Source organism: Cyanistes caeruleus, chromosome 5 (genome assembly GCF_971803275.1).
Source record: "Cyanistes caeruleus chromosome 5, bCyaCae1.hap1.1, whole genome shotgun sequence".
Classification (NCBI taxonomy): Eukaryota; Metazoa; Chordata; class Aves; order Passeriformes; family Paridae; genus Cyanistes; species Cyanistes caeruleus.
In genome coordinates, this window is record NC_141705.1 from 32,526,135 (window position 1) to 32,551,556 (window position 25,422).

The 25,422-nt window shown below is 37.9% G+C and overlaps 1 protein-coding gene across 3 annotated transcripts in view; it reads right to left on the minus strand.

The window, feature by feature from the left end:
* The window catches only part of WWC2 (WW and C2 domain containing 2), a 95,190-nt gene that overhangs the window by 19,217 nt on the left and 50,551 nt on the right, over window positions 1-25,422 (minus strand). For 2 of the 3 annotated variants that reach the window (XM_086889879.1, XM_086889880.1), the window contains 11 exons: window positions 22,028-22,107; window positions 19,210-19,339; window positions 18,389-18,535; window positions 17,334-17,407; window positions 13,909-14,151; window positions 9,064-9,153; window positions 7,558-8,153; window positions 4,017-4,140; window positions 3,118-3,198; window positions 2,948-3,034; window positions 848-1,040 (listed from right to left, as the gene is read on the minus strand). In XM_086889879.1, coding sequence (XP_086746005.1) covers window positions 848-1,040; window positions 2,948-3,034; window positions 3,118-3,198; window positions 4,017-4,140; window positions 7,558-8,153; window positions 9,064-9,153; window positions 13,909-14,151; window positions 17,334-17,407; window positions 18,389-18,535; window positions 19,210-19,339; window positions 22,028-22,107 — 1,845 coding nt within the window. Of the gene's footprint in view, window positions 1-847; window positions 1,041-2,947; window positions 3,035-3,117; window positions 3,199-4,016; window positions 4,141-7,557; window positions 8,154-9,063; window positions 9,154-13,908; window positions 14,152-17,333; window positions 17,408-18,388; window positions 18,536-19,209; window positions 19,340-21,498; window positions 21,599-22,027; window positions 22,108-25,422 lie in introns of those variants that run through there. The other variant, XM_086889881.1, reaches the window with a different exon arrangement.

The window sequence follows — 25,422 nt, forward strand, 5'->3', positions numbered from 1 at the left end:
TATCCTGCCTGAGGTTGCATTTTTGTTTTGTTGCCCTTTCCTTTCCTCAGGGGAAAATTCTTACGTACTGAAAAAGGCCAGCGTGTTCCCCAGGAATTAATTTAACTTCTACATTTTGAAAGTGAGGCTGTTTCACAGTAGTCAGAGTTGATAAACCCCAGCAGATTCCAGCATCTCTTCGGTGTGTTGTAACTGAAAAAAATCTCACTGTACTACTAAAATCCCTCTCATGGTGAAAAACTAGACTTGAGTTGTACCAGACCATGCAAAAGCAATTTGAAAATAAATGAAGCATTACTGATTCAGTGATGACTATGATTAACAAAAAAATTTAAAGTGACAGCTTCCAATGGGCTGATCTATAACTCTCATGCTTTTTTATTTCAACAGATCATAAAGACCAAAAATGTGTCCATCATATAATCTAAAATAACGTCCAAAATGTAATTTAGTTTGTTCTTTGTGACAAGTGATGATAATGAGGGTTTGCTCTCTTATTTTTTTACTGTGGCTCTTCTTCAGTTTTTACTTTAAAACCTAGCAAGTGTTAAAGTGATGTTGCATGGAAATTTATAGGGGTTTTATGTATAAAATGGCAAAGATGGAATATCAGTCCCTAATTAAAGGGTTAAAGTCCTGTTAGAATTATCAAAACATCTTCCATCCAGGATTAGATTCTGTACTAGGAGTTTCAGAGAAAGGCAGTATTGTAGGTACTATAGCAACAACTAAGTTATGCTTCAGACACTGTCTCCAACTGCTGTGGAATTTTAGCAGCCTTGACCATCAAGAGGGGACACTATAAACAAACACATGCCAAAAAAGCACGAGAAATAAAACCGCATACCAAGCATTCTTCCTGACGACTTCTACTGACAGCACAAACATCTACTCTCAGTGTCTTCTGCAGCAGTGTTACTTGAGAAATGGCTACTCTGAATATCTCGTTGAATAAAATGGTTTCCATGGCAGGATGAACTTTAGTGCGGAACAGACAGCTGATATCAGTGGAGGATGGAAGGACTGCTACTCTAATATACCTGCCAGAAACAAAACAAAATCTTTACCTCTGTTTAAACTGGCACTTGCTGGTGATGCATGAGAGAAGTTCACCTCGTCAACTTAAGGACTGCATAGCAACAAAATGGAACAGTAACTTATCAGTGGAATGGAAAAGAGATGACAAAGATGAGTGAAGAGCTCCTCTTGTCCCTTGCAGAAACATTTCCCAAAAAGGAATTTTTATACCTAGTAATGTAGTAGTACCTAGAGAAGTAGCAGTTTCTGACTCTATCCAAGTTTAGTACTGGAAACAATGAAGATCATGTCACAGGTGGGAGGAAACATGTCCTTAATGTTAATTTAAAAAAATGAGAAAAAATGAGGCGGATGCAAAAATTAAATTCTTAGAATAATGCAAGCAGCACTGAAAATCAGTGATGTATTTTAATCTTTTAAGGAAACAAATCAAACAACATTTCCAAAGAAAGCAGAAAACTAAGGAAAGCAATGAAGAAAATAGCTAGGGCCATAGCTGCTAAAGATCAATTCATAACATATTAAATGAAATATGGAAGAATGCATCTTGCAAGTCTAAATTAAAGCACAGAGAACAACTTGGAATTGTTACAAGACTGCATTAGTTTTACACAACCAGTAGGAATGGATATTATGTGCATAAAAGCTGTACTAGCTAACTTGCATGTCCCACTTTAGCAGCAGCTTGACAGAAAAAAGACATTTTTAATGCAATTTGTATGTGCTATTTACAAATTGCACAGGTTCTCATACACAAAAATGAGCATAGTAATAGTTGTACATCTTTTCTGATGTAGATGCCTACTCTGATCTAGCTTTATGTTACTGAACATCTTTTTGCTGTTCTACATTATCTACTTTTCCTCCCACCTGTGTCAATTTTTTCTTCTATAGTTTTTCTGTTTTCTTGTGCTAAATGTTAGTGGACTTGGAAGGTCAGCAGAGGAAAGACTAGTTCACAGAAGGAAGGATAGTAGTAGAACAACCATTTGTTATCAACAAAAACAAACAGAAAAATCCAGCAAGCACTCAGGCCTCTATCCTTAATGCATCCTTTCCAACCCAGTGGCTCCCTATTTATCTGCCAATCAAATTTAAGGCAATGGGATAAAAAGGGGAAAGAACTGGCATGAAAAACAAACTTTTCAAGGATTGATTATACTACTTCAATCTTATTAAGCTTTTCAACTGTTTGTGGTCTTAGAGTCTGTCAAAAAGCTTGCTCAAGTACAAGTATCCCCAAGACAATTAGTACTTATTTATACAGATGAGAATTTTGGATTAGAAACTCAGTGGTAACATATTCAGGGTTTTCTGTTCATTTTCTACACATGATTTACACTGTAATTTACTTTTAGACTTTGCATGTTGGTCCAATTTGACTCAAGAACTAATTCTTAGCAGACCTCCAAGCTCTAGTTGTTAGGGATGGTGTATCTCAACGTGACTGTGCTTGTCCACTTGCAATTTATTAAATTACCCCCTTCCTTTAAAAGCTCACTTAAAAGACAAATACTGCTTTAAATACTGTTTTACATCAAAAAGGCACATAAATATAAAAAGACAACATTATGAGCTGAAAGGATGCCAAAGTATCAAAATAATGTTTTTAGTAACTAGAGCATAACTGTTTCACACTCACAAAGATAGAATGTTTAGCAGTAGATAAAATACCATTTTAAAATAGTTTTTATTCCAGTTTAATGGAATGTGCAAATTTCCTGATAACATCTCATTCTTGCAGCATTGCTGTAATATGCAAAAGCTAAATACTACAACAATTTGAAAAGTTTAATACACATTTCAGTGCTTTTAAGCCATAAATCGACCGATTCCTTTAGAGAATTTTTAAGATTTCTTATTATCCTCTTACATTTTAACACTACTTCTCAGTGATTGTTTGACTTACAACTTAGAGCCGAGGGGGACAAAAAACGCTGGAAGGTTTCTAAGCCGTACTATGATTATCACGAAACTTGAATTGCTGTGGTCATATCTGTTAAAGAAAGGACAATACAAGGGGAATTTACTATTTACATTTATGGATCAACAGAAATATTCCCTTTGCTGGTCACTCACCTGAGTCCTATTTGTACCTGAGCAGCCTCTAGAATTGTTGTATCATCTTCACTATATACAACGTCCTCAGTTTCGTTTGATCTAGGAAAACCAGGCAAATACTCAAATTTTGGAAAATTATAGCTAGCTTTCAGTAATTATTAAGATATGCATACACAGAACATATATCCATTCTCCTAAACATTCTTATTTAATTACAGCATGCACTCCAAATAAGAATTTCAGAGCCTATACAACAACAGTGCTTGTTTTAGGGACAGTTGCTGCTGGAATAGTTTAACAGCTGCAGCAATGATTCAGAAAGGCCTGAGGCTGATTACTGAAGATTACAGGCAATACTATATAAATTAGTATGCAGAATCCTATAGAAGTTGTTGGGTCAAAAGTAACAGCAAATATATTTCTTATATCCTGATCACTGCAGTGAACATTAAGCCTCAACCTAGATTATTTTAATACCAATATTACAACAGAGTTTTTTCTTGTCTTTTCTATAACCTCTTTTTAAAAATAAAAACATTCCAAAAATTGCTATGCAATCATAAAAATCCTTAACAAAACAAGAAGTAAAAACCATAACTAAGTATTGTCAATAGAGTCACATGGCAGAACTTTCTGAGTTTAAATCAAACTTTTCTCCTGAGAACATTTCTAGCAAGAAAAACCCCCAAGATTATAAGGAAGTATATTAATGCTATTCAACCAAGTTATACAAGCACAAAAAAAATAACCCAAATCAAACTTCATTGTTTGGCAAATACACCTTCCTTTCCGTCTGAAAGTACAAATTATTTCTAAAAAGGGCAGGGCTAATTAACAACTTCTGCTCGTACTGTGTAACTGATCATAGATATATTTAAATTTTTGGTGGAAAGCCTTGCATGATTTCTCAAACCTACTGTTTCAGAGAAGCTTCATATACACCACTATCTCCAGCTACAGACTCATCAGACACAGCAGCAGATACACAAGCTGTTTTCTCCTCAAGCAGATGACCAGCTGTTCTTCTTGGTAAATCACCGCCTACAAAAAGGAAAAAGAATGAAAATTAGTCCAAGAGATTAACAGTCAGAAAGAGAGATGAGCATCGCTTAGAAAGTTGTCAAGTTGAAAGCAGTGACCCTTAGCTGAGTATCACAGAGTAGTTTTGTTCCATATCATTAAACATTCTGAGACTGTACTGCTGCTACCACATATTCTGGCTACAGATATAACTAGACTGATGAACTTGAAAATGTACTATTATTCCTTCCCAGAGACACAGACTCCTATGATCACCCTTATGCACGGAGCTAGTTATTATCCTTAATTATCAACCCTCATTTTCCTGATCTTTAAACCAGTATTTGCCATGTTCACATTCAGCACTGTGGTAACACTGCAGCTACATGCCAAGTGCTTGCCTACTGTTTATTAAATATTCAAAAGTCAGACAGACATCCTCTCCCCAGTGATATAACTGCTAGAAATAAAATCCTTTCTGGTTTACTATCATCAAAAACTTTCTATGCTACAGGCTCTCAATGACTACTTAGCTTTAATCTTCAACTTGCATTCATATGCGAGTGTCATGCCGTGAAGCCACATTCTGCAGCACAGTAAGCTGAGGGCCTACGCAGTCCTTTTATCTGCCGAGGGGTGAGGATATTGGTATGCATTATCATCCCCATCGGAATCATGACTTTACATCCTGTTAAGATGTTAGAATTTAAGGCTCTAGATTAGATGATTGATTGCTGCATTTGTGCCTTTATTTATGGCAGTAGGAATGCTTTTTCCTTGATGATGAAGTGCTCTTTCCCTTCCCCCTCACCGTGTGAGGGGTGAAGGTGATGACATGATTTATTGATTACCCTTAGGAATTACAACGGCAGCCTGAATTGACTTTGACAATGACAGAGACTGACTGTGAAAGAACTACAAGATATTCCAACTTGGTTTCTGACAGCAGGGACATGTGCTGAGGAGCAAATATCTCTATGGTTCACCTGTACAGAAAAGTCAGAGACAGCCAGAGAGGCAGGTGAACACAGCATCTAGAGAGCCAGTGCAGATTACATGGCGATAGGAGCTGTACTACCTTTGAGTCTTTGTCTATTCTCAAGTTAAGGTTCAGCAGAATTCAGATCTGTAGTCCAGTAAAAACCTAAGGGCTGAAATTTTCTATGTAGGTTTAGTGCCTCTGGCTGAGTTTGTTCAAACCTACCCATTCAGCATCACAGCAGTTTCAAGAATGATATTGGAATAGAAACACTGAACAAACCCCAGGTCTGTATCTCACAGTTAATTACTGAAGTCTCACCATGAGGCCCATTTTACTGTGGAAACCAGAGGTATTGAAGTGTAATTAGCTAATATCTGACTATTCAAAATTCAAATTCTTGTTTTGGCAGCCTTAATACAAGTTTAAAGACAAATTGTATTATGCATATGGTGCTACATAAGGAAGTATCAGTATGAAGAGTCACAGAATTAATTTACATTTTAAAACCATAATTACTTATATAGACTTAAAAGGCAACCTGACAATATCCAGAATAAGAGATCCTCAAAAAGTTAAAAAAATGTCAGAGAACCACAAAATGCTTTTGAAAATAATGATCTATAGAAATATTTTTTTTTTAAAAAGTTCTGATTCCACATAGCCCAAAGTGTTCCCAAATTCCAAGTCATTTTGAATTCAGTTCTCTGACTATGTAAGCTGCAGCCAGATTGAAAAGACAGACTGAAAATTGTTGTTAATTTGGAAAGGATATGCTGTTGTAATACAGGCAGGAAAATTAATTATTGTTTCAATGTTTTATAATATGGCTCTAAAGTAAAATAAATACTGTGCTATACTGTTGTGAAAAGACAAAGGGCAAAAAGACTCTCTCCCCAAATTCCCTTTCCATGTTTCTTCAACTTTGCATTTCACAGGTTCAGACCTTTCGGATATCAGACAATTTCTTATTTTCCTTCTGCACAGTGAAACAGAGTGGGGCCTTCCTAAGCACACCATTCTCTTCTGGTGCCACATTGCTCTGGCCAACATTGAAATTACCACAGTACTGCATGCAGTAAGCTAATCTAATTATACAACAGATGTTACAACAATTCCTTGCGAGAATTAAAAAAAATAAAAGCCATTTTCTCATTCAAGTATATAACTGTATGAATATGACAAGGTGCTTTTATTAAAAGTTGGAAAACTCCAAGCAGAAGGGTTCAAACTTGGTAACAAATCAGGACAATGCTCAAGAGCTAGGCCATACTTATTCTAAAACACCGAACTCCTTAATTAGCTGCTTCCCTACCAGCTCAGAAATATAGTTGGAAATGCCAGGTACTGACCAGGTTTCAAATAGGGCTGCCAGTGCTCAGCACTACTGGAAATCTGTCTCACTCAGTTCTTCCTTGAGAAAACAGAGTGTAACATAAACAGGAATGGTTTGTAACATACTTGAAGACAATGACACGAATGACACTAGAAATGAATAAATGTGCAGAGACAGTACAACATACTGTCAGCCCTAACAAAAGGCAGAAAAGTGAGCACTCTAAGACTGAGCACAAACCATCAATTCTTGACAGGTGGAATTTTTGAAATTCTAGCTCTGACAAAGGTTTTGACAATATAAGATAATTTAGTATGTTGCATGGTTTTTGCTACAGACCAGAAGTGGAATTCATTACACCTAATTCAGCCACCTCAAAGTTAAAGTTAACTAGTAACTGAGGATACCTTGATAACTCACAGTCATTCATCCCTTCTTCCTTAAAGGGAAGTATGCTTTAGGACAAGATGCCTCATTCTTTTGGAAGTTACCCACAGACTGCAGGGGGAGTGTACACTCACTTAGGAACTCTGTTCTAACTTGCATAGAAAGCTAAAAGCTGGGAAATCCATGTTAAAAATGGGGAAACTCCCACTGTAACTTATGAGGCATGTAGTCACCTGTCTTTCTCAATTCAAAATGAACTGCAGATCTTTCAGTGACAGCACTCAAATAATTAGATACACATAATTCTCAATCCAGAAGTCTCTTTTACTGAGGATGTCAGTTTGTAACTTTTCAATAAGAAACAAAGTATCTGATTTCAAGTTATCAGAAAACCAGCAGAGGGTATTTGCTCCATATCCATACATCCTGATAAAACCTAGAAACACCACGTGTCCTCCATGCTTCCAAAATCCAGATTCAGGTTTTCATGACAGACTGCAATACATGAACTTACTTCCTAAAATAGCTATTGAAAAATGTGGACAGAATCAGAGTGATTGCAGCTCTCTGCTGCCAGAACTAGAAGTTAGGTAACATCCCTCAGAACATGCAAGCACATGCTGATCAAGATACTCTTCAGTTACACAAGGTACCTCCTCATTTCAAGAGCCAGCTGTTCATTTTCATGTTGTGTATACATTTGACATAAGATTTTTTTATTATTTTTTTTAATTACCTGAACTTCCTTCATGTAGAGAAGGCTGCCTAACGTTTAGATCTTTATCATCTGTAGGAATCTGAGATCCTGCTCTGGCTTCAGAGTCCAGTAATATTTGGTTCTCACAGAAGCTAATGCCTGCAAAATCACCTGAAAGGTCAGAGTCTTCAAAGTCTGTAGTGAGATGATGCAGAGGGGAATTTTGAGCTGAAAATGCAGCTTCTAAAACTAAAGGGGAGCCTGGGGGGGACAAGGAGGAGAGTGAGGATCTGGAAGACAGTGATGTCACAGATTTGGGAGGTTCAGTCAATTTGGGATGGTCTGCAGCTGAAGGAGAGTCACTGTAACCAAGTCTCCCATGGGAGCTGACCACTTCATTTTCATGAATAGTAGTGATAGGTCCCGAAGGAATGTAACCAGTTTTTTCTTGTAATATGAAATCAAGTTTGTACTGATAGTCCAAATCTGTAATTTGATCGCCTTGGTTATAGTAGAGATCCGTGGAGCTGAGCGAGTTTAGCGACCCCCTGCTTGATGTGTTCAGAGATCCCCGGCTGGATGCCAGGGATCCCAAACTGCTCCCTGAAGACACAGACAGCGTACTAGCTGAGAGGCTGCAAAGAAAGCACAAACATACTGATGGTTACTAACTAAACCAGCACAAAACAGAATGAAGAGAGGGAAGTTTGTCTGAAACTACCTTGTAACAGATCACAACCAAAAGCTGCTTGGGGCATTTATGTTTTTAAGCACCTATACCTGGTTTAGCTCAGTGTGCCCATCCTGCATACTACCAGGGAAATTTATCCAGCTTATGGCCACCTGCCTAAACCCCTTTTCTTCTGGAGAAGGCTGCAGATTTGACAAACTGGTCTGGCAGTAACAGAAGCCTTCTCCACTGTTATATCCCATTGGAAACCTGCTCCACTCTGATGTGGGTGCTCGTGTGGTCAATGTGACAGCACAGGGATCCCCAAGATAGAGCTTATGACAGCAGAGGAGTGTTGCCACTTCTAGAGCAATTCATGCAGCCTACCCTATGCCCAAGCACCTGGGAAAGATGCCAGATAGACAACTTATAGCAGAACTGCTTCCCATATGTGTGGCAACACACACTCCACATGCACAGTAAATCCAACTGTATAAATTATGGCAAAGGCTGTAACATGCAATATTGTCCTATTAATAACAGGAGACAGAGAGTCCTGCCAGGCCAGAGTGAGTGTCACTGCCTTGGCTCTGGAGAACTGCTGGGAAAAAATGTCAGGAAAAATAATTGAAGCAGGCTCTTCTAAACACTTAAAATATATTTACTGAACAATGACAGAACTATCAACTTGGAAAATTTGCAGAAATTATTAAATACACCAGGTTTTCATGGTGACAAAATGCTTGAAGCTATTACACTTGCATTTTCTTACTTAAATTTTGCTGAGCTTTCTGCTACGAGAAAACCCTAAGAATTAAGTTGAGACATCCAGGTCCAGTACAAAACAGGTTTTACAACATGCAGTACAGTCTCACCTCCTAAGCTGTGAATGCAAATAGGTAGTTAACTTTGTCGTTTCTTCAAGTTTCTGTACCAACTCTTTTCTTCTCTCCTCCAATTTTAATCTGCAAAAAGATGGACATATTAGTTCAGGAAAGCATTACAGAATAGGCTAGAACATTTTATAGATAAAAAAAGAAATGAAATCAAGATCCCTCTTTTTTTATCAGGTTGCCGGTGACTAAAATCCAAAATACTGTGTTAGCTCTCGGTCTGATCGTAAAACCCCAACTGCTTCAGCAGAGTGACTTTAACTGCAGAATACCAAGCACTCTAACAAACCTGCTGAGTGTGCAAGCAAGCACAGGGCTGGGACATTCACACTGTACCAAGGGGAACATGCACCCAATAGAAGAGTAACAGATGAGGACTGTGAAAATAGCTACAACTTCAGGATAATAAGATCTGCATTCATACAGTTTTTAAAAGCCATGCTGCAGACTTCCTCCTCACTCAATATAGTTCCAGGGGAAAAAAAAAGGCAACCAACAAAACCAGGAAAAAAAACACCAAAACAAAGAAACAAACCTCAAGAACACTAATACCAGTAATACCAGTATCAGTTTTGATATTGTGAAGTTTAAAATCAAAGCACTCCTTTTAATTTCAGAATCTTTATATAGAGATAAAGCACAGCAAATCAAAGTAGTGAAAGGTTCTGAGATTATAGACCATATTTAGGAGTCCTTGGTAAAGATTTCTACATTCCTAACAGCTTTGTCAGCACCTCAGTGCCACAAAGCATTGTAATGCTCATCAACAAGTTCACCTTTACGAGAAAGCAGGATTTATTGCCTCCTGCTTTGCTATCGAGCACAGCTCTAAAGCCACAAAATGGGGAACTCTCCTATTCCTCTTGGATAGGAGAAATTATCCACTAACCTTTAGAGTGATTTTCCCCCCTCTTTTAATTCCCTTTTATCACTCCATTTACACTAAATAAATTGCTTTCTCTCAGTGGATTCAGCTCAAATCCTCCTGTAGTTGTGGATTACTATATTCTTCTCTAGGCCTTGCTCAGTCAACTGATACATGTCACAAGTTCTCAAGCAACTAATCTGAGAAACAAGAAACATCAACCATTGCTTTCTTACACAGAGTGAATTAACTAAATTAGGTACTCAAGAGTGCCGAGAATTCACTCCCTTTGAACATCAGATACCAGCAAAAAGGTAAGTCCCTGATTCAGCAAGGCATGAAAAGCACTTGCTTACACTCATGCTAATTCAGTAAGCAAATCTGGGTTATGCAAAGGTGAATAAGTTACCCTGGGGTGAGCCAGGGTGTGACTTCCACTCCACTGCCCACGGTACATGTGCTCTCACACTACAGTGATGTGTTCATCTGCCAATACCTGCTAAGGCTGTTAAAAGCACACACAGTATTTCATTCTTCGCTCAGGAAGACATACACACAGGTTTCCACACCAGGAATTATGTTCATCTATAGTATCAGACACTCTTCCCTATCATTTTACTATTTATCAATGCCTTCTGTCTTATTTTAAAGCCTAATCTATCCTGCTTTTCCCAAGCAAGAGTGCTCTTCACTAGCTCTTTTGTGGCTTCCCAGTAATGAAGTATGATTTTTTTCTCAAGAAGAGGCATAGAAATAGCTCTGTGTTCAACTACTAATGGTAAAAACAAGAAAAAAATAAAAGCTTAGTAATTTCTCTGACTGAAGTCCTCCAAAGACACACTTACAACCACCTTGAGAGAGACACTATAGCAACAGTATTTGTACTACTGAACTAACAGGTTTCATTGGTTTTTCTCTCAAAAGCACAATTAACAGTTTGCTTTCTTTTACTGTCTAAAGGAGGTTGATAAACATAATTTATCTTTTATAATTTAGCACCTGAAAAAACATTCATTCCTGGAAGTAATTTGATCTACTAGTAATTAAATACAATTGTTAATACCTGCAGGCTAATGTCAGAAAGATGCTAGTCACAAATCACAAATACAAGCCAAGTGATGAATCACTTGTGGAAGTTTGAGGAAATGCAGGAAGTAATTTTATTGTCTCACAACAAATTGAGATTCAGGGAAAGTTTTTTCATTCTACATCAGGCCAAATGGGAAAAAACCTAACAACCCCACCTCCAAAACTTTCAGACAATGAACTTTCCCTCTTTATAGCACAAGCAGGAATTATAATATCCAAAAAAACCCTGTGTAAACACCTAAATAACCATTGTGTTATCTATTCTGACATGGGCTTCTCTCAGTCTCTACTGTTTCCACCACTTCTATTTAAACTACCCTATTATTCCTTGCAGGAGGGACTTCAGTGTTAGTGAGACATCTTTCTCTTTTGGTCTTAAATTGTAACATCACTGAGAGGAGCAGAGGATCTTTAAAGAAAATACATTAAAATTTAAAATGCACATACCTAACCTTTCAGTGCAAACTCGGGTGGACATGTTCGTGACAGGCACAAGAGCAGGTGCCAGTTTTGCAGACAACAGCACAATCAAGTATTTAAATCATGGACCTGTTCAAATGGCTGTGTTTACTTGGGAGATACTGCCAAGGATTAAAGCAATAATGGAACTCAGAGGTAAAAAAGTAGCAAGTAGTACTCACCAGTTCCACAATCCACTTATTTCTACACAGTTGCTTTGAGGCTTCTTAAAGCAGTCAGAGTACGCCCTGTCTCTGCCTTTTTGAAGTTGATATGTTATGATCTACACCCTCCTTCTGTAAATTGAATCCACGTACATCTACTAGTGGCAATTTCAGCATCCTGCTCCAAAATAACCCAGGGCTATGTTTTTGTTTTAAGTCAGATGTTTTTGTTTTAAGTCAGAGCACGTCTCCTGTTTCTTTTCCCTTTAGAAATAATAAAAATCAAACCAAATGAAAGAACCCTCCTTGCATTGAGCTCTGGTACAATCCACAGCTTCTTATGCTGCTGCTTCATTATCAGTACTTGTGAAAACTCTGAAAACTGAAAGCATTCATGAAACCTCGTACACGAAAATGGTAATGCAACAATGATAAAATATTTTGAAGATGGCATGGCTCCTCCACTGGTAATAGAGAGGAGAATCTCCCTCATCTTCAAGAAAAAAAATCCTGCTGACTGATCTGATATAATTAAATGTATTTTTTAAAAATTAACATTTCAGAAAAAGTTTCATCATCTGAATCTTTCTGAAAAAGAAGATTTACTTTTTGTTTATAGTAGGCAAACAAGAAATAATCCTCAAAATAGCCTCATGTGAAAGAATTTATGTGCTCTGAAGTCACCAAAGGAGACAGTTTTAATATAAGCAGTTGAAACTAGAAATTCACAGGAGATTTCCTGGAATAACAAAAAAGTAACCCAGAAGCCACCGTAACTGCTACCTCAATCAGCAGTGCACAACACAGCTTACATTAACCTCAGGGAAAAAAAAGCCCTAACACTCCATATTTTCAGGATTAAAAATAAAAGGAAAAAAGTTTGAGGAAAAGAGAGGGGGAAAAAGGAAGCTCTAACAACTCATTCTGTCAGTATACATGGAAAATTCATTTCTTCTTGACAATGGGGGACAATTTTACTTGGCCTTGGTACTCCAAGTTTGGCATCTGACATATATGGGAGAACAGTCAGGTGCAGAACCTACTCTGCCACTAAAGCAAATCCAAACCACAAGATTCAGACACCAGGTACCTATTTATAGCTTGAGTCAAGATTTAGCTATACAACAGCATATTATCAAAATCTTAGATTCAAATTACTTCTTTGTGAATGAGATTTTATTACTGACCCCTTATTATCCATGTATTAATGGGAGTCAAAGAGCAACAGATCCATGGTACTTTATGCATTACTAACACAGACAAGTAGCTTCTCCTGTGAAAATATAGTCCCCTTCATCTAAAACGTATTTGAATTATTAATATAATGCAGTTGAAACTATTATAAAACGTAAAAATGTTTAAAAAATGTATCTTTCTTAATACACACATTTGTACTTTGTCAACAAAAGAACTTCCTTGTTACTCAGCTACAATTTAGGACTCAGCTTCTAATCCTATAACAGGAATTTGGCCATATAGTACACTGGAGCAACAGCAGATGTTTCCTAGTAGAGGGAAGTAAGAAAGCCCCACAATGCTGATTGCATCACTTCAGTAAGGCATACTACAGTGATACACACAAGGACATTTTGTGCTTATTGCATTTTATGTGGGCTAGAGGTGCCCCTAAATTTATTTCCACTTAGAGCTGATGAAAAGTACATCTGGGACAGTCAGCTTTGATTTTCTCAGACTCTGAATATGGCTAAAAACAATTTATTGTGAGAGCAGCTTCACTTACTATTTGGGTAGCAGCAAGTTAGGAAAGTTTTGCAGCAACTATCCTTCTCATCTGAACTTTTTGGGGTTTTCCCGCTTTTGGTTGCATTTTTGTGCGTAATAAAACTCACAATGAAAGGCTTCAGATGTTGCAACAATCATGATAATCTTTGTAACCTGAGTTCAAACAGTTTACAGCTATTATCAGAAACGAGTGAATGATGTATTGCCTTCCTGCTGCTGTGTTGACATTCCTCAGTTATTTAACATCTGTCACAGGCATTTTCATGCTGGTAACAAATGCAGAGCAACTGATACTGCAGAGCAGATACAGGGTGTTCACATTCCTCACAGTACTGAAGACTTCTTTGTTTTTCTGCCCATTGGGCTAATAACGAATTTAATTAAGATCTACATATAACAGTCACTGAAGGAAAACAGCCCATCAAGGTATAGGTCAGGGTCTGCAATGAGTACAAAGGTTAGATTGCAGAAAGCAGCATTAAATATTAGCAAAAGGCAACCCCTTACCTTTCAGCAAGTGCTTGACTGGGTGTGCTTTTCACAGACACCAACTCGTCCTCAAGCCTCTTCCTTTCTGCTTCTAGCTGCTCTAGCTCATCTTGAGTACGTTTGCGTGGTGTAATAAACTGGAGCTCCTTTAGAAGCTCTTCTTTTTCATTGATTAACATCAGTTTTTCCTTTTCCACATCCAGTGCTCCAGGCCAGGCTTCACTATCTAGCTTAGAGAGTTCAATCTTCAAATTAGCCATGCTAAAATAAAACAAAGCAGATTCACCTGAGTCCAGCACAGCACACAAAGCCCAGGAAAGAGAGAAGTGATACAATATTTTGAAACATATCAGGATATAACAACATTTTATACTCAAGGTCCTACTTCTCCTTTTGTTTCACTAGAACGAAGACTATGCCAGAGAATCAGGCCACATATCTAGGCAATATGTATATGCATTAAAAATTAGCTGCTCCTATTCCAGTTCAAGTAGAAGTCACAACGTTACTAAAAGCTTTTTTGGGAGCAATCTGTCGGTAGCATAGCAGTGGCAGCATGCTTTACTCATTCACGAGTATGATAGATTTCTCCTGTGCTGTGGGAGACCGACAGCTCCTCAGAAACAGACATGGCCATGGTAAAAGAATGTGCACCACAGCAAGGCGCTCACTTCAGCAAATCTTAAGACAAAAGCATTGCTCTCCTATGCAATTAAAGAAAAAGGCAATACAACAGCAGCTACCTAAGGAGAAAAGAGATGAACTCAACAGTTTGACTTTGTGCAACTGCTGTTCCATTGCAGTAGGGGGGGATCAAGACCACCAAAGCTCCTGAAGCCCTCAACACATTTCTGGAAGGGTCTGGAAGTACAGACTGCTCATGATAGCTAGTTTGCATAGAAAGCAAGAAACGTAACTCCAGGGCAAGAAAAGCTTGGCAATAAAATCAGGTACCCCCATGGGTGTCCCAGGACCCTGGACGCCTCATCAGATGGATCCATGCTGGAGCCAGGATTGGTGATGTTTGTTTGCTTCTTTGCTCTCTTCTTTTCTCTCCCTTTCCGATTTCATCCTACCCCCTATTCAAAATCCATCATCACTTGTTTATACTCTGAGGTCAGGGACTGATGTCCCCTTTTCCATGCCGTGTGTATAATTTACTAATACAAGTTTGTAAGTTTTTGCTGACTCTTTGACTTATGTCATTCCTTATTGACCATGGGCATCTATGACTCTTGGGTATTCCTTTCCCCTTAAGAGTGGGATGTCACAACAGGCCAAAAAGGAGTATTAGCCAGATCTTCACCATATCAAGATAGGAGTGTCAGCATGTTGTATCAGATCCTTTTGAATAACAATTGCAACTGAATTCAGTGTAGTTATGAACGCTCCACCTCTTCAAGACATTCTGCTGGCTAAGCAATGTCAAATCTGCAATGTACAAAATTATCTGATATTTTTTCAAGTAGAAATGTTCACTTACAAGATCCTCTCTTCATCTTAGCTATTTTACCACAAAATAATCAAGAATTTGTACGTACATTATTTCAGAGAAGATCAACACTTTTTAAATTACAGTGGTGGTTACAGTGGTGACAATACTTGGGGGAAGGGTATAACTAGATACTGAACTTCATGTGCAAACTGGTATGTATCTTCATTATTCCAAGTTACATGCACTGAAATTCCAACCCACGTTCTTGGCTAAGTAATTCGTGAGAAAGAAAGATCCTGTGCTGCAGTTGTCCATACTCTGAGCACTGTACTGTTTCTCACTTTTTCTCTTTTCCCCCCACCCCAAGACAGAAGTGGCAAACTGACTTACTTCAAGGAAGTTTCTGTCCTTACAAAAGAAAGATAAAATGCCATGCTGGGACTTCTTGGTATCAAGACACAGCCAAAACAGAGGGTAAACAGGTTTTGGATCAATTATGCCTGAGAAACAATGCCACCTACCTGCATGTGAGTTACCACCTGACAAGATTATATACGTGATGATTCTGAGCCAAAATCATACACGTTCAATATTAAACAAACACAATAGCCTTTATTAGAACAATAGGTGTTCTTTGATGAGTGCATTGAGCATACAATGGGGTTTTATGATCCATGATGAACTGATAAAGGATTGCTGTTGTTACTGGTAAGGACAGTAGATACTGCAGGAGGAAGTATATATTTGAAATTAGGCAAAAAAAAAAATTCATGCAGACTCCTGCTTTTAAAACCTAAAAACAACTAAGCTGTTACTTGGTACTTCTAAGTAGAAAATTTATTTTTGTGTTTTTTCAAATGCTCATGCTGGTGTTTTCCAACTGAAATAATATTTAAATCTCAGATTAAATAGCATTCTAGGCACAGTTTTCATCTGGGGAAAAGCCCTATTTTTTAATTTTGTTGCCTTGTTTAGTTCTTCATAGTAAAAAAACCCCAAAACTTGGGTGTGGAATAGTACTTACATTTCTATTTCCCTTAACTTACAATGAACTTCCACAACAAGAACAATAAGGCTTCTGAATAGCTGACAAATAATTTGCTGACAAGTATCAGAAAATAATACCACACAAGAGTACTATCCCTATAGTAAATCTTCCCCCAGAATTATGCAGCACTTCTGGTACACCAGAAGATGTCATTCAAACCCTGAATGTTCAGCTTCCTGATGCCCATTTTTCAGTGCTGCAGCAATTCATCAAGATGGCACCGCTTTCATGGGCAAGCACCACAGAACTTCATTTGAAAGGCATTCCACACTCATTCAGCAGCTCCTGACGTATTTTCTCCTCACATTAAACTAATGAAAAAAAAGCCAACCCATAGTGATAACAAGTTTTTAAATTATCTAAAGTCCCAAGGGAAAAAAGAAATAATTAAGCCTACTAAATCTGCACTGGCAGTCTGAAGCAACTCTAAAACTGACGAGCCTTCAGTGGTATAGTAAAGTGAAATTATGATCCCAAAGAAGGATATAATGGACATAAATAACCTGGCGACTGCTTTTCCTCAGAAAGCCACCGCACTCTATTCCCTTAATCCTGGAACTGCCACTAATTTGTCAGCGTTTTAATTTTGTTTCACGGCACATCCAGCTTAGCACTAAGGAGCAGCCGCAGCGTTGCCGAGCGCCGCAGCCCCCAGAAGGTACCGCCCGCTGGATGTCGCTGCGAGCACAGCCTTGGAGCCGCGGGCACCCGCAGCTTCCCGGGCACGGGCAGCTTCCCGGGCACGGAGAGCTTCCCGGGCACCGGCAGCTTCCCGGGCACCGACAGCTTCCCGGGCACCCGCAGCTTCCCGGGCACCGACAGCTTCCCGGGCACCGACAGCTTCCCGGGCACCGGCAGCTTCCCGGGCACCCGCAGCTTCCCGGGCACCGACAGCTTCCCGGGCACCGGCAGCTTCCCGGGCACCCGCAGCTTCCCGCATGGTCCCACCGACCCCGTTACCTTCGCTTGGCCTCTTCGTACTGCAGACTGAGTCTGACCTTCTCTGCTAAATTCGATATACTTCTTGCTCCACTCTGTTGAGGGAAAAAACCCCGACCAAACAAAAAAAGTAGCCTCGTTAGTGTGCAAAGCTTTTAAATGAACCATCAAAACCTAGGCAGAAGCTAGAAAAATTACAGCTTAAAGAAAAATAAAACTACCCCCTGCCCCTGCAGCCATTTGCTGTTTAATGCCTAGTTAAGATCTCATCTACTCAGCTGTACAAAGCAGTGCTGTTTTCCTCCTTCATACGTTTTTAGCTACTGTACTATCATGTGCTGATATTCCATCACAGGAAAGCCAGAGCCCTTGCAAAGAATTCTTGCAGCAACTGCAAATCGAAAATTCTGATCTCCTACTATGAATTCTGTTAAACTCTGAGTGAATTTCAGTGCATTTCAAAGTTAGACTTTAATAAATTTGTTACAAAACACAGACAAGCTCTTTGCCTGGAAAACCTTGTACCCTTCTCTTTCTTACAAACTTAGCTTGCAGAACTTCAAAGAAGGTATCAAAATTAAACAGCCTTCTGTGTATGTAAAATATAACAGCAGTGAAACAAGGTTTTACTAAATCACTGAACAAGTAATTCCACAGTTTTTCAGCTGTGTGAAATAAAATTGTGCATTTAAATTCTGAGATGCCTTTTCCTGAATTTTTTTTAAAAAAAGTTAATCTTCCTATCTAATGAGGTCTATTAAATGAAAGATATCCTATAGACAGATAAAAAAATACTAGCCACTTCTGATCTTCGCTGTACTGGAACCATTTGATTAAATCAGATTGTCATAAATGCTTCATGACAAATGTATAAAGTAAATCTGAATCTTCATGTAATATTCAGGGGTAAAACATCAGAAAAGTAATTCTAGTGTGAGTGATTCTAAGGAATTCTGTGAAATAAATGTACCTATATGCTATCTGCAACAGCTAACAGCCATTTGATTCCAATTCCATTAACAGTAGCATTCTCCTCAATTTCTCTTTACACTGGACAAAATGGAAAAAAAGCTCACCTCACCAGAAATGTCAGTCTGAGACCCTGTATCCAGAGTTTGCCTAGGAAAACACAGCTGGGAGTTTACAGAGCTGGAACTCAAGTCTGCTTCAGATGTTTCGGTGGTTTGGTCGACATTGAATTTTTCCCTCAGCTTTGCAAGACTCTGTCCAGGAATTAGAGAAGAAAGTGGCATTAAAGTTCCTTTGCACTTTACCATGTTTATACCAGTTTATCTCCAAAAGATATTTACATAAAAGATTTGGTTTATTTCATATTAAGCAACCCATACTTTTAATCAAGCCATTGGTAGGTGACACTAAGGGTGACCAACACCTGTGAAAAAGTAAAAGCTACTCATTTGGGTTTGTGTCTGTTTTGGGACTTCCTTTGTGTTTTTTAATTTGTCAACCAATTATGAATTTTGCTGAAAAAAAAGAGAAGAAACAAAAAGGAAATCTGCTTTCAGGAATGGAAATAGGACAATTTAGATTAGGAAAACTTTCATTGATTTATGAAATGGTCAGGCATCTCAGAATATATCAATTTTGTCCACTTAATATTCTAAATTGTGCTTTAGAGGTAACATATGCATGGTAAATTACATTCAAGTTCCAAAAAAAAAATCTGTGTTCTCTGATACAGAGCAGCTTTTTGAACTAGGAATGTCACAGGCTTCAGTTTCTGCATCTGAAAATTAATTTCAATACCTTTGTTTGAGTTTGGCTCAAAGAGTTTTGAGAATCCTTTTAAAGTATAAAATGCAAAGTATTTATCATCAGGGAAGTGAGTCATGTTAAAACAAATCCACACAAAACTTCCATTAACCAACCAAAATACCTTCATTAAATCTTGCTTTTCTCTCTCGCCTGAACTGATCGCCTTTCTGATGGACTTCAGTTCCTTCAGGATGGCTTTGGCCTCACACAGTTCATACCCACTCTGGCCTCCAGACATTTTTTGGTCAATTCTGTGGAAAGAGAGAATATTAATAGAAGACAGAGAAAATCATACCAGTATCTCTTCTGTTCTACTTCAGGCAGAAGCAGAGTTAGAGAACAGAAGGGAAGGAGGTGAAATATCACTTATTTCAACAGACATGGAAAGGAAAAATGACACTGAAATCTCCATTCAAATGCAATTTAATCCTTGGCAAAAATGTCAAGGAGCACAGAGTTACTGCTGATAATACTCCCATTCCCACCAGAACTCTGCAGCATAAAGCAGCTTTTGGGTACACCTTTCATACTAATAACTGTTTGTGCTCCTTACAGAAGCAGAATTTATTTCAAGTATATCCTTCCACCCAAACCCACACTGGGACATGGGCATACAGGCAGACTTCTTGGTACTGATCAGCCTTTCTGAGCAGAAACATAACCAGCACCATTCTTGTCTCAGCTTCCCTCTAGTTCACCCTAATCCTGGGCATTAACTGTCTGGAACAGCTGTTCTGCTCAGCCAGTCACCAGGCTCTCTTTATTCACAAAATCTCTGGATAATTAATACCATATGTCATAGATTGGACAATTCATTAAATTCCTGAACTACCAATGATTTTAGAAACTGTAACCTGAAAATAATAAAACAAGGCTATGCTAAACTTAGAGATAAAAAGATCATTCATTTTAGTATTTCTGTATTTCCTTCAAGAACTACAGTTTGTAAACACATTTCTCTGGTGTCTAGTTTAACAGAATATTTCATAGTATCATGGGAATGATTGCAACTGTGCTTCAAAAATTAAAACCAACCAACAGCCATCTTGATAAAAATCAAGCATTTAGTACAAAATACATTCATTTATAATACAATTGTTTTCTGTTTTTATCATCATCCACCATCTTTTCTGGAAGTTAACAGCTTTGTGAGTGAGGAGTGAACAAATCAGAAGTGACCAACAGCATCCCCAGCAAGAACAGCAATTTGTAAAAAACACCTCTAACTGTATTCTATTTTTCTTCAAGTTTTGGCCACAGAAATATCAAAGTTCTAAAGTAGTCTGTAAAACTGTGAGCATATCTGTTCTCCTTTCCCTGCATTCCAGTTTCTGTACAAACTAAACTGCATTTGTGTAACAAAAATACCTCTGTGACTTGGCAATCATTCCTATTCAAGGACATATTTATTTCAGCTTTAAAGTTCCTCAAACTCTTTCATAGGCAGGCACTTACTGTGTGACAACTCTCAATTTTTGGTAACTTACCAGGTTGCTAAGGTCAAATAGATACAGGATACACCAACACTGGGATCATGAATGAACAGTTGGGTAATACACCACATGCTGTCGAGTAACATGACAAGCCACATTCAAATTACAACTGCTTTATTCTGTATATAATTAAGATAGACAAGAAGGATCTCTGATATATAAGATATTCCATCATCCTGTTTTAAATTAATGGGATTAGTACTGTTTGAACGTGGCTGACTGAATTTTAAAAACAAACGTCCATTGTGTTTCCGTGGAATGCTGTTGACAGTTTCTGAAACATGCTTTGGATTCCTATCAAAATGGCTTGCGAGCAAGCTGCTTTAAAACAATACTTCATTGTTGAATTAATATAATAAAACCAGCATGATTGGCTAACCTTTAATCCTGGGACAGCAGTGTGAGTTTTTATTACCTTAAGCTTTGGAATCAATATGTCTTTCTTCTTCTAAATTTTACTACAAATGAGATCTGATTCATGGTTATATTCAATAAACTATCCTTGCTGGTCTTTATTAATTTAAATAACAGACAAATCTTATATTTCTGTTTTAGTCAAAATAAGGAAGATAGAGACTTAGCTGGCATCTTCCTAATGTGCTGAGGATTGCTTCTGCTACTGGAACTAGTACTAAGAGCAAACAGCTCAGCATTTTACTGTGCAAATGTATGCTTAATGTATGGATTCATACCACAATGTGGAAAACAGCTACCATTAATAAATTTCTCTTCACATTAGTCAAGAAAACACACTTGTTAGCAAGGTTTCCTGTGCAGCAAGTTCTTTATGGTGACAGTTCCAGTAATGTTTAATATTTTAGGGCCTAATTGTGTAAGGCAGGAGCAGCAGGGAGTTCTTAGACTGAAAAAAATTCATTCCCTAGTAATCTAACTGGTTAAATACCCAGAAAGCTCACCCGGTTCAGCATCAGCCCTTTGGACACCAGGCATCCCAGCAACTGGAACAAAGAAAGGCGGGTCTCTAATCCTCAAATTGTGACTAATTTCCAACCCTGCAGAGTTGTGTACCATTCATACCTCCAAGAACAGCACCTTTCTCTTTCTTTTGAGCTCATAGGTGGGGAAGGAGGAAAGAAAGACCTAAGTACCTTTTCAAAAATAAAAAAAAATTAATTTTAATTGGACACACAAAGCAGCTATTTTTGTCCTTAGGAGCCCTGACCACTGCCCTTCTGTCTGCCTCTTTGCAACACAAGCTACCCCACGAAAGAAAATGTAAAAGGGGAGACAAATTTCTTATGTTAACACTTGCACAAAATGGCACTTGCCATTTCCACAGATTTCCCATTTCCTAACTATACCAGTTATTAGATTCCCCTTTTCCTCCACAATAATTCTCTCAGATAAAACAGATTCAATTCCATGCCAAAGAAAAGAAATCAGGTGACTGAATTAAGTCAGTTTCTACTATTTTCATTTACTCACTGTTGCAGTGTTTCAAAGCCCTGCTCCTTGTACAGCAGCTCTTGCTTCATCTGAGAGAGTTCTCTCTTCAGCTTCTTAACCTTGTGTGTTAAATCAAAGCAAGAGTTAGAAAATTCCTCTTGTTAAACGATGTAACACATGGCTTTGAACAATTAAAGTGTGCACTATATCAGATGAGAGAAAAAGAGTAAATTGCTCTACTGATACACATTAAAAAAAAAAAGGATCTTATCTCTTCCTGATGTCTATGGGCAACATGCTTTAGTATTAAAGGGACACAAGCAGATTAAATCACATTCCTTATTTGTATTGATATCACACTGTGTTATTAAACCTGAGAGAACGTTAACAAGTAATTTACTTCTCACTTGTTAAGCATGCATTCCAACTGTCCTACAGGGACATGCCTGTTTACTTTTAGTTTTATTATATTTTCACTTTTTAATTCCTAGAAGCTGTTCAGTCATTTGCACTGTAAAAGACAAAATGGACTCTTTTTTTTTCTCTAGGAACCATCCATTCTTATAAAGCTTTACAGATACTGGATCCATAAATACATAATTCACACTTATTTAATCCAAAGACAACAATCACTACAGACATGTGAATCACAAATATTTAATAAAATATTTAATAAAAATGTCTTTGGAAAATAATCCCTACTCTCCCTAAATTTTCATGGTCCGTTTCTTCTTAAACGTAATATTGCTATTTGAGATGTCAGAACATATGAGTGCACTAAAAAATATTTATGAATCAAGATTAAATTTAAAAATCCTTAATTTAATTTTTAATGTCATATTTCCCAAATGTATGAAGCAAAGTTTTACGAACCACCTAAAAATGAATGTACTTAAACACAAATTAATCATCAGCACACCCATAGAGACAAATGCCTCTTTAAAGTGTGGAGTCCAAGATTTTGGTATTTATACATCTACAGCTGGCTTGTTTGCACTCTACATACTAGCCAGATATTGTTAGGCTTTCTAACTTTTCAGTCATTAAGGTGAAAAAAGGAAAAGCTAGAAGTCCACTGCTGTCACCTACCTCTGTAAAATTCTTGCTTGTTTTTAAAAGCTCCTCTGATATTCAACTCTTGAAAAATTATACTAATATCAAGAACTTAGACCACTTTAACTGAAATTAATTTCAAATTATGTCTCCAAGATATTTTGTATCCAAATCCCTTTAGACTTCCTACTTGCTGATATTCTTAAAATAAAAATAATTTTTAAAAAAACCTAAGCAAACAAAAAAACCCAAAAAAACCCCCACAACCAAACAAAAACAACCAAACAAACAAACAGGTATGTTTCCCAGCATGCCAGGTAACAAAAAGCACTCAGCATCAGAAGCTGCTGCAGCTTTCCAGGAGACTTAAAATGCTCTACATTTCTAAAATAACTAGTGATTTACACAGTCTTTGTAGGGGGTTGTGAATGATACTTAGACATTCCAGCTTGCAGTTTCTGGCTAATGTATTTTCTGTGACAGAAATAAAATGCTTTTAATCTCTATTTTCTTCAAAGCAAAACCTGTTCTCTGGATGAGGGGTAATGTTCAGGCTTTTGAAAACTATCATACTATCATCACTAGTTGCTTTACTTGACAGAAAACTGTTTTTATTTAGACCATACTGAATAGTTAGCATGACAAATAGACAATTTCTCTAAGTATACATTCAGTGCTCCTCAGCTATTTTCTCCTTGACTAGTATGAAAACTCCAAGAATAATTTCTCATGTGTTCTGATCAAGGTTAAGGAAAATGAACAGATATCACCTCTGTGTTTCAGTTAAAGTGTTGTGTAAAATCTGAAACAAGTCTGAATTTTTCTGACAAATACAGGATGGCTAAAGCTTTCCCTTTCAAAATCAGAAACATGTATTTACATTAATAGCAGAAGGCATACTTGATTTCAACTTAGAGGATTGGATCTCTCAGAAACCCTTATATTTTTCCTCAAGATCATTCTCTGAGTGTCCTCTGCTGTACTTAATCATCATTTCATTATCAAGAAATGTGAGTTGGGTGCATTATCCTAGAAGGATGTGACCTACATTGAAATATAGCCTCTGTGTTTACTGCATCATCCCTGCATTAAACTATTCTTAGGCTCCTTGTCCTCTCCTTCAAAACTTTCATATAATTCCTGCACAACTCTTTACTTGTTCTAGCATTCGCCCCCTTCCTACTGCTTCTGCACCTTCAGCCACCTGACAGATCTCTCCTTCCTACTCCTAACCACATCTTCAAGCAGGCTCCTGTGTTAACCCCTTTCTTGACACTCGAGTCCTAATGGAACAGAGCCACCCTCCCCAGCCCCTCCACCCCTTGTTATTTTATAAAGGTGCATTTCCTACTCACTTGCTGCATGTGCATAAAACTTACTGTGATCACATATGCTTTGTGCTGTTTGAGTTATCTTGCTGATTGCTAATTAAGACCCCAAATGACCCCACTCAAAGTCTACTGCAGGATACGATCCCTCAATTTTAGTCCAGTGAGAAAAATATTTCTTCTTATTATTTCATTTAACAGGTGTCTGATTTCTGTCATATTTTCTCCGTGACCTATATTGCACAACGGGCAGTTCGTGTATCCAGAAGGCTCCAGACGCATATATTACACACAGCTAACAAGGAAAAGGCCAAAGGCCAATTCAGAACTTCCTCAAATGCTGTTTCCCCCCTCCAGCCACCGTTAACCTGATGATACCAGTAAGCCTTAGATGCTGTGACACAGAGAAACAGGTTTAGTACAATTGATCTAACAAAGTGCAAAATCTAAGTAGCTGGCTAGCAGCTTACTAATGACTGTTTCTCATGAAGTCCATGCATGCATAAACTGCAAAATGCCCAAAGCTGGCATATTAGCAAGCAACTTCAAACATTCAAAGAAGGGTAAACTGTGATAATAGCCATACCTCTCTTGCCATCTTCCATGACAACCACTTTCCAGCCCTATCATCACAGGGTTCCACCTTTTCTTATCTCAGTTTTCACATCCAGTGGCTTTGGATGACCACACACTTTATGCTGATACAGATACTCTTGGACTGCACCCTTCTAAACTCTGCAGACAAGATTCAGGTCACCTATTTTAGGCATATATGCAGGACTATGCAATGCCAACAAATCAGGTGTTGGGAGCCAGCAGGATATTAGGCTCCTTGACTCCAAGAAACAATGAAGAGAGCAAAGCTCCTCCAAAAAGTGAATTACCGTGACAAACACATCTGATTCTCACCTTGGTGAGCAATTTGTAGATCTGCAGTCAATGGTAATGGGAAAAAGTAAGCACAGAACCATGCCTGAATTTTCCCCTCTTGACAAGTAGATGACTATACTTAAATTTCATCATGTGTTTTGTTCTTCAACAACATTGTAAATT